General features: G+C 34.8%; 1 protein-coding gene across 17 annotated transcripts; it reads right to left on the reverse strand.

Moving 5' to 3' along the window:
• Positions 1 to 3,757: 3,757 nt before the first annotated feature.
• LOC136065586 (putative disease resistance protein At3g14460) lies at positions 3,758 to 14,279 on the reverse strand. Of its 17 annotated transcripts, none has more exons than XM_065769001.1 (11): positions 14,159 to 14,279; positions 9,469 to 13,746; positions 7,682 to 8,383; positions 7,539 to 7,569; positions 6,650 to 6,852; positions 5,720 to 6,174; positions 5,388 to 5,496; positions 5,130 to 5,236; positions 4,953 to 5,005; positions 4,268 to 4,379; positions 3,758 to 4,127 (listed from the first exon to the last, which is right to left on the reverse strand). In XM_065769001.1, the coding sequence occupies exon 2, from the start codon at positions 13,735 to 13,737 to the stop codon at positions 9,544 to 9,546; it is 4,194 nt and encodes a 1,397-aa protein (XP_065625073.1). In that variant the 5' UTR covers positions 13,738 to 13,746; positions 14,159 to 14,279; the 3' UTR covers positions 3,758 to 4,127; positions 4,268 to 4,379; positions 4,953 to 5,005; positions 5,130 to 5,236; positions 5,388 to 5,496; positions 5,720 to 6,174; positions 6,650 to 6,852; positions 7,539 to 7,569; positions 7,682 to 8,383; positions 9,469 to 9,543. The 17 variants fall into 17 exon arrangements, 16 of the variants coding, with proteins under 16 accessions (XP_065625073.1, XP_065625065.1, XP_065625068.1 ...); XM_065768993.1 differs by lacking the exon at positions 6,650 to 6,852 and having other exon boundaries at positions 5,720 to 5,955; positions 6,064 to 6,174; positions 7,539 to 7,572; XM_065768996.1 differs by having other exon boundaries at positions 7,539 to 7,572.

The following is a 14,279-nucleotide window of genomic DNA, read 5'->3' on the forward strand; positions in this document are numbered from 1 at the left end:
TTTTCTTGTGTTTGGTAGGATAGAAGACACAGATGATCCAGAAACAAACTAATTGGTCAACAGAATACATTTTGGCAAAATGTTTGCCCCTCACAGAAAACTCACAAAGCAAAGCATCCTTATCTTGTCATTCTCTACGCATTTCAACTTGCTCCATCAACGGTAACAAAGCAAACCTCTCTCTCTCCCTCCCTTTCTGTTCTTCTCTTATGTTCAATTTTTCTTGTCTATTTTGAACTAATCTTTTCTTTGTTGAGTATGTCGGCCTCAGTCACTCAACATCTGCACGCTCCAGTGGATTGTCACTCTTCGCTCTCTCACTCTGTTTGTGACTCAAACAGTTGCAAGCAGTGTCTCTGAAAGGTGAGCATGCTTTTTTATTTTTTTGGTCTCATTCCTAATGCATCTGTCCTTTTGTTTTTCTTTGGATTTATTTTGATTGAATGATATTTCTGTGTTTGATGTAATACGATGAAGACCTATATCATAAATAGACTACACCATGGTTTTAAAGAATACTGTTGTTTTGTATACCATTAGCTACCATGATTTTAAGGTTGTCAAATGGACCTAATGTATATCTATTTATAACCTTCATTGGATTCTTTGTATCATACAATTTAGAACAAAAAAGATGTAGCTCGTTAAGGGATTTCCATTATAAGCATAGGCCGCTAGAACCATGAAAATCCTTATTACTTCCACTCTCTTTCTATTCCGAAAACTTCTTTATGGACATATTCTACCAATAAATGTAAATGGTAGTTGGAATTGATAGGCTTAAATCATGCAATTATGTTCTTGACATTGCCTAAAAGATGCTCATGAAGATGTTTGACTGTAATTTTTTTAACGAATTTTGGCTTATTTACTTTAGCTTTCTTTGTCAGAGTTCACTTTCTTCTTCTTCTTATGAAATGGTATGTTCTTCAGAGTTCTCTTCTGACTTTGTTGCATTTCAATTATATTGTCTAATTGTTTTAGTAGTTGGCTTAATTTGGGTTAGTTTGGAATCTTTGACTAACGGGGTTAGATAAATGCAAAAATAATTGTTGTATTGCCTAGAAAAAGATCCCGCTGTATTTTTAAATTTTAATCCAAATTTGTAGCTGCCCTGCTGCATTTTATTTCTATTTACTATAACAAATCATTAAACAGATAAATTCATAAATAAATCAATTAGAGGCTCTCATTCAGATTATGGCAGGCTCATTCATTTTGAGGCATAATGGAGGCTTTCACTATTTGTTTTGTACGTTATAGTAGCTAGCATTTGCCACAAAATCTGATGCAACTAGATGGTACGTGCAGCTTTACGTTACTGCTTGCTTTTGTATTGTTGTAGGCACTTTCTTTGTTATATGTCTCAAGATTGCTTGTTTATGGCTGTAGGCACTCTATCTGTTACCTTACAATTTCAAAGATAAATGTTGCATTGCAATTTTGGTCACAAGATAAGAAATTATGATGGAATCCTCAAGATTGTACAAAACCAGTGTGAGAAATTGGATTCATGCATTCAAGATCTTGAAGGAGGACAAGAATGCCTAGAGATGGTGGCTCATATTTTGAATAAGAAAGTAATAATGGTCTCTAGTTTAGGGGCCTCGTGGGGTGGGAGGTAGCAAAGTGAAAGGAGCGTCAACAAGTTGGTTAGGATACTTCAATTCAAATAATATAAATTTGTTGCAGCTCTAATTTTCACGGTGAAATCAATTGTGGCTTCTCCTGTGAATGTAGGTACATTACTGACTCACGTAAATTTTAGTGTTGCTTGTTCTTTGCCTTTTCTCTTTATTTACTAAGATTGCATATACATAATCCCCGAAAAAGAGTGTCCTTTCTCAACACTTTCAACCACTAGCTAACGAATCATGTTGCAGTCTCATGGCATTTTTTTTTTCTTTATATTTTTTAATTTGCAAAAAAAAAAAAAAAAATGTTAGGATTTTGCTGCCATGCGGTGCCTTTAAATGAATGAGATATAAATGTAATTTTCTTAAATACTAAAATAACTAGTCAATAACTTGTGCAATGCACAAGAAATTTAAACAAAATATAATTTTTTTTTTAAATTTTTTTTATCTTTGTCTTAAATATAAAATTGATAATTGTAGTAGTTATTAATAGGAATTTATTATGTTTGTATTCATATATGGAACTATTTATTCCAAAATTTGAATAAAATATGATGTGGGAGTATTCTAATCGAGGGTTTAAATATATAATAGAATATTTTTTCTTTTTCTTTTTTGAGAAGAAATATATAAAAGAATCTAAATTCAAATAGAAAACATATATTAGAAAAGAGATCTAATTGAAAAGCTTTTAAAATTTCGAACATATAGCAAATCACTGTTATAAAGTGTTTTAAAGCTATTACACACTTACACTTGTAACTAGTTCAGTAACTTAATTGATATAAAGTTTTTAGATGTTAGGAATAACAAAAGATGGCATAATAGCAGTTATTGCTTCTCAAAAAAAAATAACAGTAATTTGTATTTTAAAACTATTTAGCATAAAAAATTATACTAAGTATTATTATTGTTCTTTAATTTTTAAATTTAAATGCTAATCATTTATTGTTATTGCTATTTTATAGTATTTTCATTAACTCATTGTTTTCCTAAAACTTGATTATAAATTGTGACATTTTTAAATTATAGAGCTATTTTTTATTTTTTGTCCAATTTAGTTTTAAAATATTTTCTTCTCTAATAAATTACTGTTTTTTCCAAGAACTTAAGTAGTTAAAAAAACAATGAATTTAATCATTTAACCATAATTTTAACATCTTTGCATCAAGAGAAGCATTGAAAGGATTGATGTTGCCACATTAAAACAGGAGAACAACATTAGCCGCCTAATAGATCGAATTGTACTTATATGAGATGTATTATGTTAAAATTCTACTGCTTTATTGATAGGAAGAAATCATTATAAGGAAGAAAAATATGCAAAACAGACCACGCCAAGAATCAGAATGAATGCTTTATTATTAGTGCTCAACACATTTTGGAAGGCAACCATTATTAATTCCACCTTATGGAATCAGCTTAATACTATGTCAATTCTCACCCAAAAATAGAAGAAGAAACAAGAGGAGGCAAGCTTAATATTATGTTTGTATAAGATATAGATATTTCGAACACCATTTAGGCCCAACTCCCACTGGCCCGGGTCACCAGATGGGTCTACTTCTACAAAGCTTTTGTACCTCTGCAGACCCGTGTTGGTGGAAAAAAACGCTGTTTACACTTAGTTGGAATTAAAGGTTCACCAGGTGTTCTTTTTGTTGATGGGTCTGTTGAGGTATGAGTTTTATTGTGGCTAGGGGTGCTGGCATGACTGATTGAAAGAGCCAATATTTGGAGTTGGACCATGATTTGGATCCTAAAGGAAGCAAAAAATTAAAACAAATAAAAGGATTGACTTCTAGCCCATGTCATGCCCTGCACACAAAAATTAGCATTAATCATGTTTAGATGCCCAGCAAATACAGAGGGAGAGAGAAGGATACCTCAATTTCAACTCTAACTCTGGCATATTTCTGCCAAACCATGGACACTTCTACCACCCTACCTACCATCCGACACTAAGTCTAAACGCGAACCATGGACTCTGACCCAGACCTCAATAGGGTCGAAATTAATTTCATGCACCATTATTTGTGGTTACATTCTTTGATGATCAACAAATGACCTTTAACAGACCAAGGCCTAGCCCCAAAAAATTTCATTTTATCTACTTCGTATTGAAAAGAGAGAACAAATTCTTTGAAATCCACTGCTGTAATATCAGAGTCATTATACATTGCTCAAGCAGCAACATTATAATACATCTCTCAAGTAGTAAGGATTTTCACCACTGAATAGTTTTGAGTCAGGATTTCAAAGACTACAAGTTCCATCACTACCACAATCTGAAGCTGTAAAGTAAGCGTAATACGCCTTCTCATTAATATGCATGCTTAAAGGGATAGATATTACAATTTACAAGCAAGTCAAGCTTTATAGGTAGTTTATGATCGTCAGTACTGAGGGGCAGGAAATTCATAGAAGACAGAAAGGATTTTGGCATTATGGTGTTTGCTTCCAAAAGCTTCTTATAGGAATTGCAGATGCCTGTTGAGAAATTCAAGATCCAATTAGTTATCAAGGGAGTGGAGGCACTATACTATTTACGAAGACAAAAAGGGAATATACAGGACAAGTAAAGCAGTGGCACATTATGAAATGAAGATAAGAAAAATATTTGTAATTACCAGACTTGCAAAATGAGTGAAGTGCTTCGCCATTTCCATGTTTTCAATGGTTTAGAATATCTACAATAACTGGTTAGCCTCCTTTAGATCACATAACCAATGTAAAACTTGCCTGAAAATTTACAAACAAAAATTCAGTGGCAACCAACACCTTGGTTTTTTCTTTTTTTCTATATTTATGGAAATGAAGGTACTATAGCATACACTAATCTTAAGACAACTTCGAAAATGAAAGATTTCATCACAAATTTGTAGTACTTATCCCAAACTTGCTTCTGTTTCGAAAGATAAAAAAGATAAGAGAAAGGAAATCATAAAACGGACTGTAGAGAGAAACATAGAAAAATAAAATGGAGAAGAAAAGGAAAAAGAAAGATTTAACAATCAGCTAATAAGGTATACTTCAAAGCAATATACCAGATCTATCATCAGCAATGATTTTTTTACTTCTTAAAGATCATATAATAAGAGTAAAGGTTGTTCCCACTGAAACACAATCAGGTGAACCATCTTGTCACACTAAAATTAACTTAAATCCAGATCAAACAAACAGAAATATGAATTTACAGTTTCCCATTTCTATCTAAATTTCATGTCTATCCTATAATTAGTGTTTGTTTTGAAACACATTGAATGCTAGCAAGATATAAATTCAGGTTCTAGAGTGTGGTTTTCAATATTATACCTTCTGTTGGAAGATGTATTCTTACAAAAAGGCTGCTTCGTTTCATTCAGTATCTGCAACAAAGTCCCTCCCAAATAGCATAAGTTAGTCAACGTGTATTCCTTACTGATTAGCTTTTGTATTTTAGTTGACCCACACATAACAAAGATAAGAAACCAAGAAAAAAGTTTTTACTACCTGACGCCAGAATTTAGCTAATGTAACCATCTTTGCAAGAATCCAATAAATCAATCCAATGTTGGATCACTGGCCCACTTTGCATCCTACCGTCAATCATAAAGCAGCTGAAAATTTGAAATGAAATTAAGTTAAAATACAAAGTCTTTCTTTTTATTTATTTTTTAAATGAAAAGATAAACTACAAATCAAAGCTAAAATTTCTGTGCTCTCACTATCAAGAAAAATTCCAAAAGAGACAGAGAATGATGGTCTTACTAGCTAGTATACTTTAGTATTTACTATAGTGGTATATCTTAAAGCTATGATTTCGAGCACAATGTGCAATGCTGTCCAGATTATTCTTCATGCCAGGATTTATTGATGGCTGAAAGTAAATTGTCAACAACAATTTTCAACCCGTTAGTCAAAATGGTGGTAAGTCAACAGCATCCTAAACTATATTTCTTAAACTGTGTTAAGCTTGAAAATTGTCATCAGTACATATGATGTTCAACATAAAGGTTGCATAAGAAGAAGACCAGGCTATGTGCATTAAACAGGAAACTGAAGAGTTAGCAAGATGAGAACTTAGAAAATCGCGAACATACTACATTAAGCAAAGTCTTTCTTAACAGCTTGTATCTCCCAGCTTGGTATTTGCTTTCCATATATAACAAAGACTGCAAACCTGCTACTGTTAAGTAGTGCAGCCACTTCACCTTCCATAATACAAAGGACATGGCTTCACAAATTGTCTGGAAAAGGACTATGAATTTCAACTAAGCCATCCAACCATAACAGCCTATTGCAATTTGGTTCCCCATTCAATCACTGCATAGAAAGCCTGAACCTCACCAGCAACATTCTCTTTTAGTATTTACTTCCATTGAAATTAGCACTTGCCATGCTCGACAATCAACAAATTGTGTCAAATTAAAAACAGGAGGCTTACAGCTTCGTAATGAATGATTCCCAGCCATTGCTTCTTTACAGATCATGACCATGAGTGTAGTTAAAAGTTTAAGAAGCATTGACAACCTTCTCCTCGACCATGTTCCCAGTCCTGCATTTCCAAATTGCCCAAAGAGTTATTAGCCAAAGGAAAGGCCTAAGAGTAGCCTCAATAACAACAATAATGGAAGAAAAAAAAATCAGCATCCCACACAAATAGTGAGCCAATTCATTAAGTGCCTTAGGCATAAAGGTTCATTTAATTGAAATATATATATATATATATATTTGACAGGTGAACAAGTACAAATATAAGAACTTCTTTACCATTATTTCCCCCAAAGTAATTTTCCCCAAGGAATAATACACAAGAAATTCCTCACCACAGATCTGTTGCTAAGGAGCCATGCTAAGGATTAAGAAACCACACAATTGAAGACACAATGTTCCTTTTTTTTTTTTTTTTCTTTTTTTTAATGATTAAGGAAATTTTCATTCAAGAGAGAAAAACTACAACCGACTTAGCAGTATAAATTCACCAGCAGTAAAATAGACTCAGATTCTTATAAGATTTGGGATCAAATTACCTAACAAGAATCTAACACTGGTCAAGTTGCCATGATTGATTGGACTAATGCCTCTTTACTTTTTGCATTGTCTTTATATACTCGAGCAATCCTGCCTAACCAGCTGAAGAACATTGTTGCGTCCAAGCCAATTTACTTGAAACTCTTACCCTTCAAAGAGTTTACTATCTAATTGATATCATCATTCGAGCTTTACATCTCTTCTGTTACCAAAATAACATCCAAAGCAAATATGATCTCTATTACCAGTTTTACAATAAGTCCATCTTCTTACTAACTAGTTACTACATTTTCAATGAACAAACTAAATCTGAAAGAAAAAGAAAAACGATATGGATGCACAAGAAACTGAGAAACAAGCAAGAGGAAAAACAAGAGGTGGGGTTACAAAGTATAAAGTACTACGTATGAGATCATTATAATCCGGTGTTGGGACCAAAATTTACCTTACAAAGGCACATTCTAAATAGTCCCCCAATGAAAAATACAAACACAATACCTCTTACAGTTAAAGAATCTTCAACAACAAAAAATTTATTATACATATATATATATATAGAAAAAAGAAATTGCTCAAAAGTTTGATTGCCTCTTCAAACTAGACCTAATTTCTGACACCTATTGTCATGAATATGAATCCCACACCATAACCATATATATGCCCCCACAAAACCCACTTTAATAAACAGTATAAAAACACAATCTGAATCAGCACTCACCAAAAATTACAACTCAAATTTCTTTATGACCCCACACATTCATAGGAAGTAAAAGGAAACCGATAAATATAATTGTTGAGATAAAATTCAAAGTGGCAGAAGTAGAATAGTAAAAGGGAAAAAAAATTAAAATTAAAATTGAACATGTACAACCCAAAATTTTAACATACCTCCAAATTTTGTAATTTGAGAAGATAGCTTCTGCTGCAACATTACAAGCATTTGCTAGGGTTAGGGATCAGATATTTAAAAATCATATTGCATAAAGATAAACACACAGAGGATGAGAGGTACCAATTTCTAAATGTTGTACCTGGAAGGAGTAAATATGCTTATTTTTGTACATTTTTCTCTCTGTTTTACCAAATTATTGCTGCATCTCCTCCTCCACCTCATAGATGGACCTCCTATCAATCTCAACCGTGAGGCCCTCTGCCTTTCTTGAACCATTCTCACCCTCTGCCTTTCTTGCAGTGTTGTTTTGGACTGGACAGCCATCAATATAAAGTTGCACAATTAGAAAGCTGAGAGCTTAAAAATCGTGAATGCACCACATCAAACAATGCCTTTCATAACAGCTTATATCTCCCAGCTTGGTGTTTACTTTCCAAAACAAAAGCAACAATCCTCAGAGTTACTGGTTAATACAAGTGCAACCATCCTGCCTTTCATAAGCACAAAAGATAAGGCTTCCCAAATTGTCTGAGGAAGGACTATGGATTTATCCCCAGCCATCAAACCATAAAAGCCTATTGCAAATTGGTTCCCCATTCAATCTTTACATAGAAAGCTTGCACCTCACCAGCAACTCTCTCTTTTGGTACTAACTTCCACTGAAATCAGCACTTGACGTTCTCAAAAATAAAGAAATCATGTCCACTTGGAAATAGGAGGTTTACAAATTTTTAAAGAATGAATCCCAGCCATTGCTTCTTGACAAATCATGATCATGTGGTTGTAGTAGTTAAGAACTTGAGAAGCATTGACAGCCTTCCCTTCAAGCATGGCCTAACTCCTGCATTTTAAAATAGCCCAAAGATTAAAAAATGAAAAAGATCCCTAAGAGTGGATTAATAATGGAATTTTATTCAATAAATTAAGATCTAATTTTGGATCTTATCCAAACTATAGGGTTCTTGCATTCTAATAAAAGGGTAAATATATGCGTAAGTTATGGAATGATCAATATCATTAATAAGGATTTTACTGAATCTATTATATTTCAATTTACACCATAACTGCTTATGAAATACCTGCCCATCTGCAGCACAAAGGTGACAATGCTTTGATCATCTGTGCAAGGAATGATGTCTAGTTGAAATATACATTCCACTCAGGCATAGTTTTAAAAAGCCATTCCTCCATTCCATACATACCCACAGATAAACATGTTCTACAGCATGATATATAACTTGCAATCATCAAATTCCATGTTACTATTTCTCTTTCAGGAATTTCATCGAACAGTTATGTGCATTAGGCATAAAGATTCATTTAAAACTGTAAGAGATATTGATGTGCTAAAAATTCGAAGTGCTAGAAGTACAATTTTTAGAAGGGAAAAACAATTGAACACATACACATCTAAGCACCTCTTTACAACTATTTTCCCTGAAAAACAATTTTCCTAAGGAATAATACAAATGAAATTCCTCACCACAGATGTGAAACCACACAAAAGACCAAAATTTATACCACTAAGGTAAATTCTAAATAGTCCCCAGTAAAAATTACAAAGAGACCAAAAATTTGCTTCAAAGTTAGATTGCCTCTTAAACTAGACCAAATTTCTGACATCCATTACCAAGAATATGAATTCCACACCATATAAATGCAAAATCTGAAGCAGCATTCACAAAAAATTACAACTTAAGTTCCTTTATAACTCCACACATTCATAATAAGTAAAACAAAAACTAATAAATTAACATGTATAACCCAAAAGTTTAAATTTTAGGAATTTTAGGAATTTGAGAAGAATTTTTTGGAGTTGAGAAGATAGCCTCTACTGCAACACTTGAAGAATTAGTTTAAATTAGAATTGGATTTTTAAAATTCATATTGCATAAATATACACACACACAGAGAGAAGAGAGGTACCAATTTCTAAATGTTGTACATTGAGGGAGTAAATATGTATATTTCTGTACGTTTTGCTCTCTCTGTTTTACACAATTATTGCTGCTCCTCCTCCTGCAGCTCGTAGATGGACCTGCCATCAATCTCAACGCAAGGGATGTTGATGATATTCTTCAACCACTCTTGCCCTTTTCCTTTCTTGCAGTTTTGTTTCAGCACTGGACATCCTTGAATATATAGTTGCAGAAGTGAGGGAGGCAGGCCGTTCTCTGGGAGGGATGCGAGTTTAGGGCAATTCCTGATCAATAGTAGTTCAAGTGAAGAGAGGTTTTGAAATACCTTGGAGGATAGGAACACTATATTTGAAAAATCGTCAATATACAGATAGGTTAGAGAGGTAGGTAGCAGTAGCATCATCTTCCCATCTTCCTCCTCAGGAAACGACTGCCAATCCTCAAATCCAAAACCATAAATGGAGAGAAGTGTAAGAGACGTGAGTCTGTGTAATCCCCGTTCAAATACTTGCTTACAGATAGTCATCCCTCGCAACGAAAGTCCCTTTAGGTTTGTCGGCAAGCCCTCTTCTGGTAAGGATACTATGCTTGGACATTTATATATTATAAGAGAAGTGACCATATGCATGCGGGGCAAGGCCTCTAGTTTCTCACAGCGACAGATAAAAAGATTTGTCAGGCGAGTGGGGAGAAACCCTCCATCCGGAAATGAAACAAGACTACAGTCTCCTATGATTATGTCATTCAAGTGGTAGAGTTTGTGTAGGCCCTCCGGTAAGAATTTAATCTCTTTACAATCAATGATGCTAAGACATTCAAGAGACGTGTTATTGTGTAAGTTGTCCGCCAGTGACTCTAACTTTGGGCAATCATATACTTCAAGTTTTTTAAGGGCAATAGGTAACTGGTTACTTGGTGATAATGATGTCAGCTCTGAGCAATCCAAAATCACAAGGGATTTAAGCTTCACAAATAGGTCACCTCTTAATGGTACACATTTTAGAGACGGACAATCACTAATAACCAAGTGCTCAAGAAGAGATGCATTACTGTTAATACTCTCCTCTTTCATTAATATAGAAGAAGCCTCTCCCTCGTCTATCAAAAACTGCAAATTCTCGCAATTTTTTATCTCTAGCCTTTTCAAAGTTGGAGGTAGCTGGCGTATTGAAATGAACATCAAAGAACTACATCTCTCAATAGTTGCATATTCCAAGCATGTACAATTGGACATTGGTAAGGAATTTAAAGCACCACAACCTTTAATAGTCAATGTGTTTAATGTAGAAGCCAAGTGGATGTTGACGAGACTCGGGCACGACTGAATTTCCAACCTAACAAGGGATATGAGACTATCTTGCCACAAAGACGTCAGCTCGTTACAATTATCTATCTTTAGATTTTTTACCTTTGCTAACCCTTCCATGAACTCCTTTGATAAGCTTTTAAGACCTGGAATAGAAAAAGTAATTGACTCCAGCAAGCATAACTCTTCTATATTATTGCTCACCACCTCTTTGCACCCTACAATATTTAATTTATGGAGCGTTGGAAGGCTTGGAATTGAAACAACCAACTGCTCACAATTATGAATAGTAAATTTTTCCAATGATGGGAGATGGTCTGGCAATTTCCCTTGCAATTTGGGGCATTGAGAGATAAAAAGCTCACGCAAGCAAGGGAATTCTCCGTACTCAACTCCACAAGAAATCCAATCTTGCCATTCTTGCATATCCTCAAAGTGAAGTTTTTCTAACAATTGAAAAGGTTTCAAGAAACCTTCCCCATAAAACTCAGGACCAATAGTCTGCACCATGGACATACTCTTAATGGTAAGGAATTTGAGGTTGGATAGATGTCCAACAACCGGTAAGGATTTGCATTTTGCACATCTGACAATCTTTAGATCCACAATATAAGAAAAGGAATCGTCTCCTAGCCATGTTGGGAATTTCACACCAATATAGCCATGAATTGAAAGTTTTTTCACTACTGTTGAAGGTCGTAGCATGTGAAGAATATCTTTTGCAATGCTTGCATCTTGTAAATCATTAGGTGCAGACCCCCATTCGATCTCTAGTGCATCTAAATTCTTCTTACCATTTAAATTGGCCCTTCTTGCATCCTCGACATCGAGCACATTCTCCAAACTTGAAATGCATAATCTTCCCTGAAGAAACTTCAAGTTCATCAAGTCTCCTATCTTGGATCCATTATCTTTCCCCACAATAAAATTAGATAGCGTGTGTAGGTTCTTTAATTTTTCTATTCCCACCGGCATTTCTCTAATTAAATTGGCATTTGTAATGTCAAGATACCGAAGATTAACTAGATCCATAATTTTCTCTGGTAACTTTGTAAGTTTGTGACAACCTTTCAACATCAATGTCTGCAAATTGTATAGAGAACTTGTTGATTCTGGTAAACTTCTAATTTGAGTATTAGAAAGGTTGAGGTATCTTAAATGTTTCAGATCACCAATTGCGCTTGGTAGCTCAATGATGTAATATCCACATAAAGATAATACTCTTAAGCATCTTAATTGTGGCAATATACGATTAGGAACATCGTTTGTTAAGTAGCCTGATGATTTGATTGGTTGGGGTAAGAATGTTCGTAAATGCATATTTATGGGGAAGTTTTCAGACTTTTTGATGCCATCAAAACGATGCCGTATGTAAGAGAAATGTCGTACCTTTGTAGAAATCTCAGATTGCTTATTACTCCCCAATGCATCTTCCATTCTATGGAATAAGCCCCTTGCTGCCCATCGAGCTAGATCATTGATAAGATCATGCATGACAAAGAGTGATCCATTATTGCTTGATTGTTGAAAGAATGATCTCATGAGTAGATCACGAAAATACTCAGCACCAAGAACTTCCATTGACTCGTTTCTTTCCGTTTCTTGAACCAAACCTTCTGCCATCCATAACAAGACAAGCTCATTCTCCTCAAATTCATAATCTTTTGGGAATAGTGAACAATATGCAAAGCACCTCTTTAAATGTGAAGGGAGGTATTGGTAGCTCAATTCAAGAACAGAAATAATACCCTTTTTTTCCCAGATCTTGCTATTTAGCACATTTTTCCATTCATTAGGGTTGCGTTTAGTGCGTAAAGCACCTCCAAGTACTTTTGCTGCCAAAGGTGATCCCTTGCATAGACCCAAAATTTCTCTACCAATTTCCTCAAGTTCTGGATGCGCAACAAAATCTGTTGACCCTAGTGCATGTTGGAGAAATAGACGCCTGCAAGCATCATTTGACAACTCTCTCAACTTGTAAGGTGAAGTAGTTTCCATTATTTTTGAAACCTCATGACTCCGAGTGGTGACAATAATCTTACTTCCTGGAGCTCCAAATTCAAAAGGACAACATAGTTGAGTCCAACTATTGTAGTCTTCATTCCAAACGTCATCCAAAATGACCAGAAATTTCTTGCCATTTAATTTCTCCTTCAATTTGACTTGTATTGAGTTTAAATCATCACCATCATTGCAGTGCCCAGAAGGGATAGATTTTAGAATTTCTTTTGACAGCCTTACAATGTCAAAGTCTTCAGAAACACAAACCCACGCTTTCAAATCAAAGTAACTGCTCACATCTTCATCATTGTACACTAGTTGGGCAAGAGTTGTCTTACCCAAACCACCCATACCAACTATGGGAATCACAGAGAATTGAGTATCACTAGATTCAATACTCAGCAACAGCTTTATGATAGCCTTTTTGTCCTCATCCCTGCCATAAGTACGGCGTTCAATCACCAGAGAAGTAGTGGGCACCCTTGATCTTTCTGTTCCAATCCTTACCCCAGTGCTTCCTCTCAAATCCAAACCATTATTTTCTGTCACAATTCTTTGTAGTCTCGAGTCAATATCTGCAATCTTGGACCGCATATTGGCATCGAACATAAAAGAACTTGGACTCAAACCCACACAACAAGCAGGGATGAACTTTCTTACCTTACTTGTGCTGGGTTCTGCATTTAACTTACGTCGCAAAACTTCGGTCTCAAACTCATCCAAGATATCATCCGCATCATATGCCAACTCTTCCAGCTCGTCCAGCAAGATCTTCCCCAACCTGCTTGTCTCCCGCTTCTCTTCTGCGTCATCCAAAACTGCATGGATTTTTGATAACGTTTTCTTCCACTTGTTGAGGTCAACATGAACTTGTTCTTGCTGAAAGATCTTCAACAAATCAGAGGAGGTTAACTTGTTAACCAGCGCCTCAAACAAAGAGGATAAAGCAGCCTCTACGATTACTGACATGATTCGATCCTGCTGGGAAAGAAGAAATTATGAGAAATGAAATTAGCAGACACTCTTCTGTGAAATGAAATTCGTTTTATTTTACTTTTTTTATTATTATTTTTAATATTTGTTTCTTCTTTTTTTTTTTTTTTTTTTTTGATGGGAAATACTTAAACTTCATTGGTGATATAGCTGTATATAGTTACATCTATATAGTTATATAAAGAAACAAAATGAAGCACGCCAAAGCTGGACTCTGCAAATTCTATCTGGCGTTTGTAATTTACTAATTTGTTTCATCTATCTAATTATTAAATCACAAACCAAGCCCTGATTATTTTAATTAATGGAACCAAAAATAAAAAAGGTTGGAAATAGTGCTTCTCTGCACAATCCCAACTCAAAGAGCGAAAGAAAGAGTGAGAAGATCAAGATGTACCTTTTTCAAGTCTGGTTGTTCGAAGCTTTGAGGAGAAACGTGGAATTGAGAGAGTGATCGAGCTACTTTGTAAGATAGAAACTAGAAAGGAGAGAGAAACAGCAAAACAGATAGAGATAAG

This window comes from Quercus suber, unplaced genomic scaffold (genome assembly GCF_002906115.3).
Source record: "Quercus suber isolate HL8 unplaced genomic scaffold, Cork oak 2.0 scaffold_1036, whole genome shotgun sequence".
Taxonomy (NCBI): domain Eukaryota; kingdom Viridiplantae; phylum Streptophyta; class Magnoliopsida; order Fagales; family Fagaceae; genus Quercus; species Quercus suber.

Coding starts and splice junctions, on each gene's coding strand:
- LOC136065586 (XM_065768997.1), bottom strand. CDS start 13,737: ATGTCAGTAATCGTAGAGGCTGCTTTATCCTCTTTGTTTGAGGCGCTG.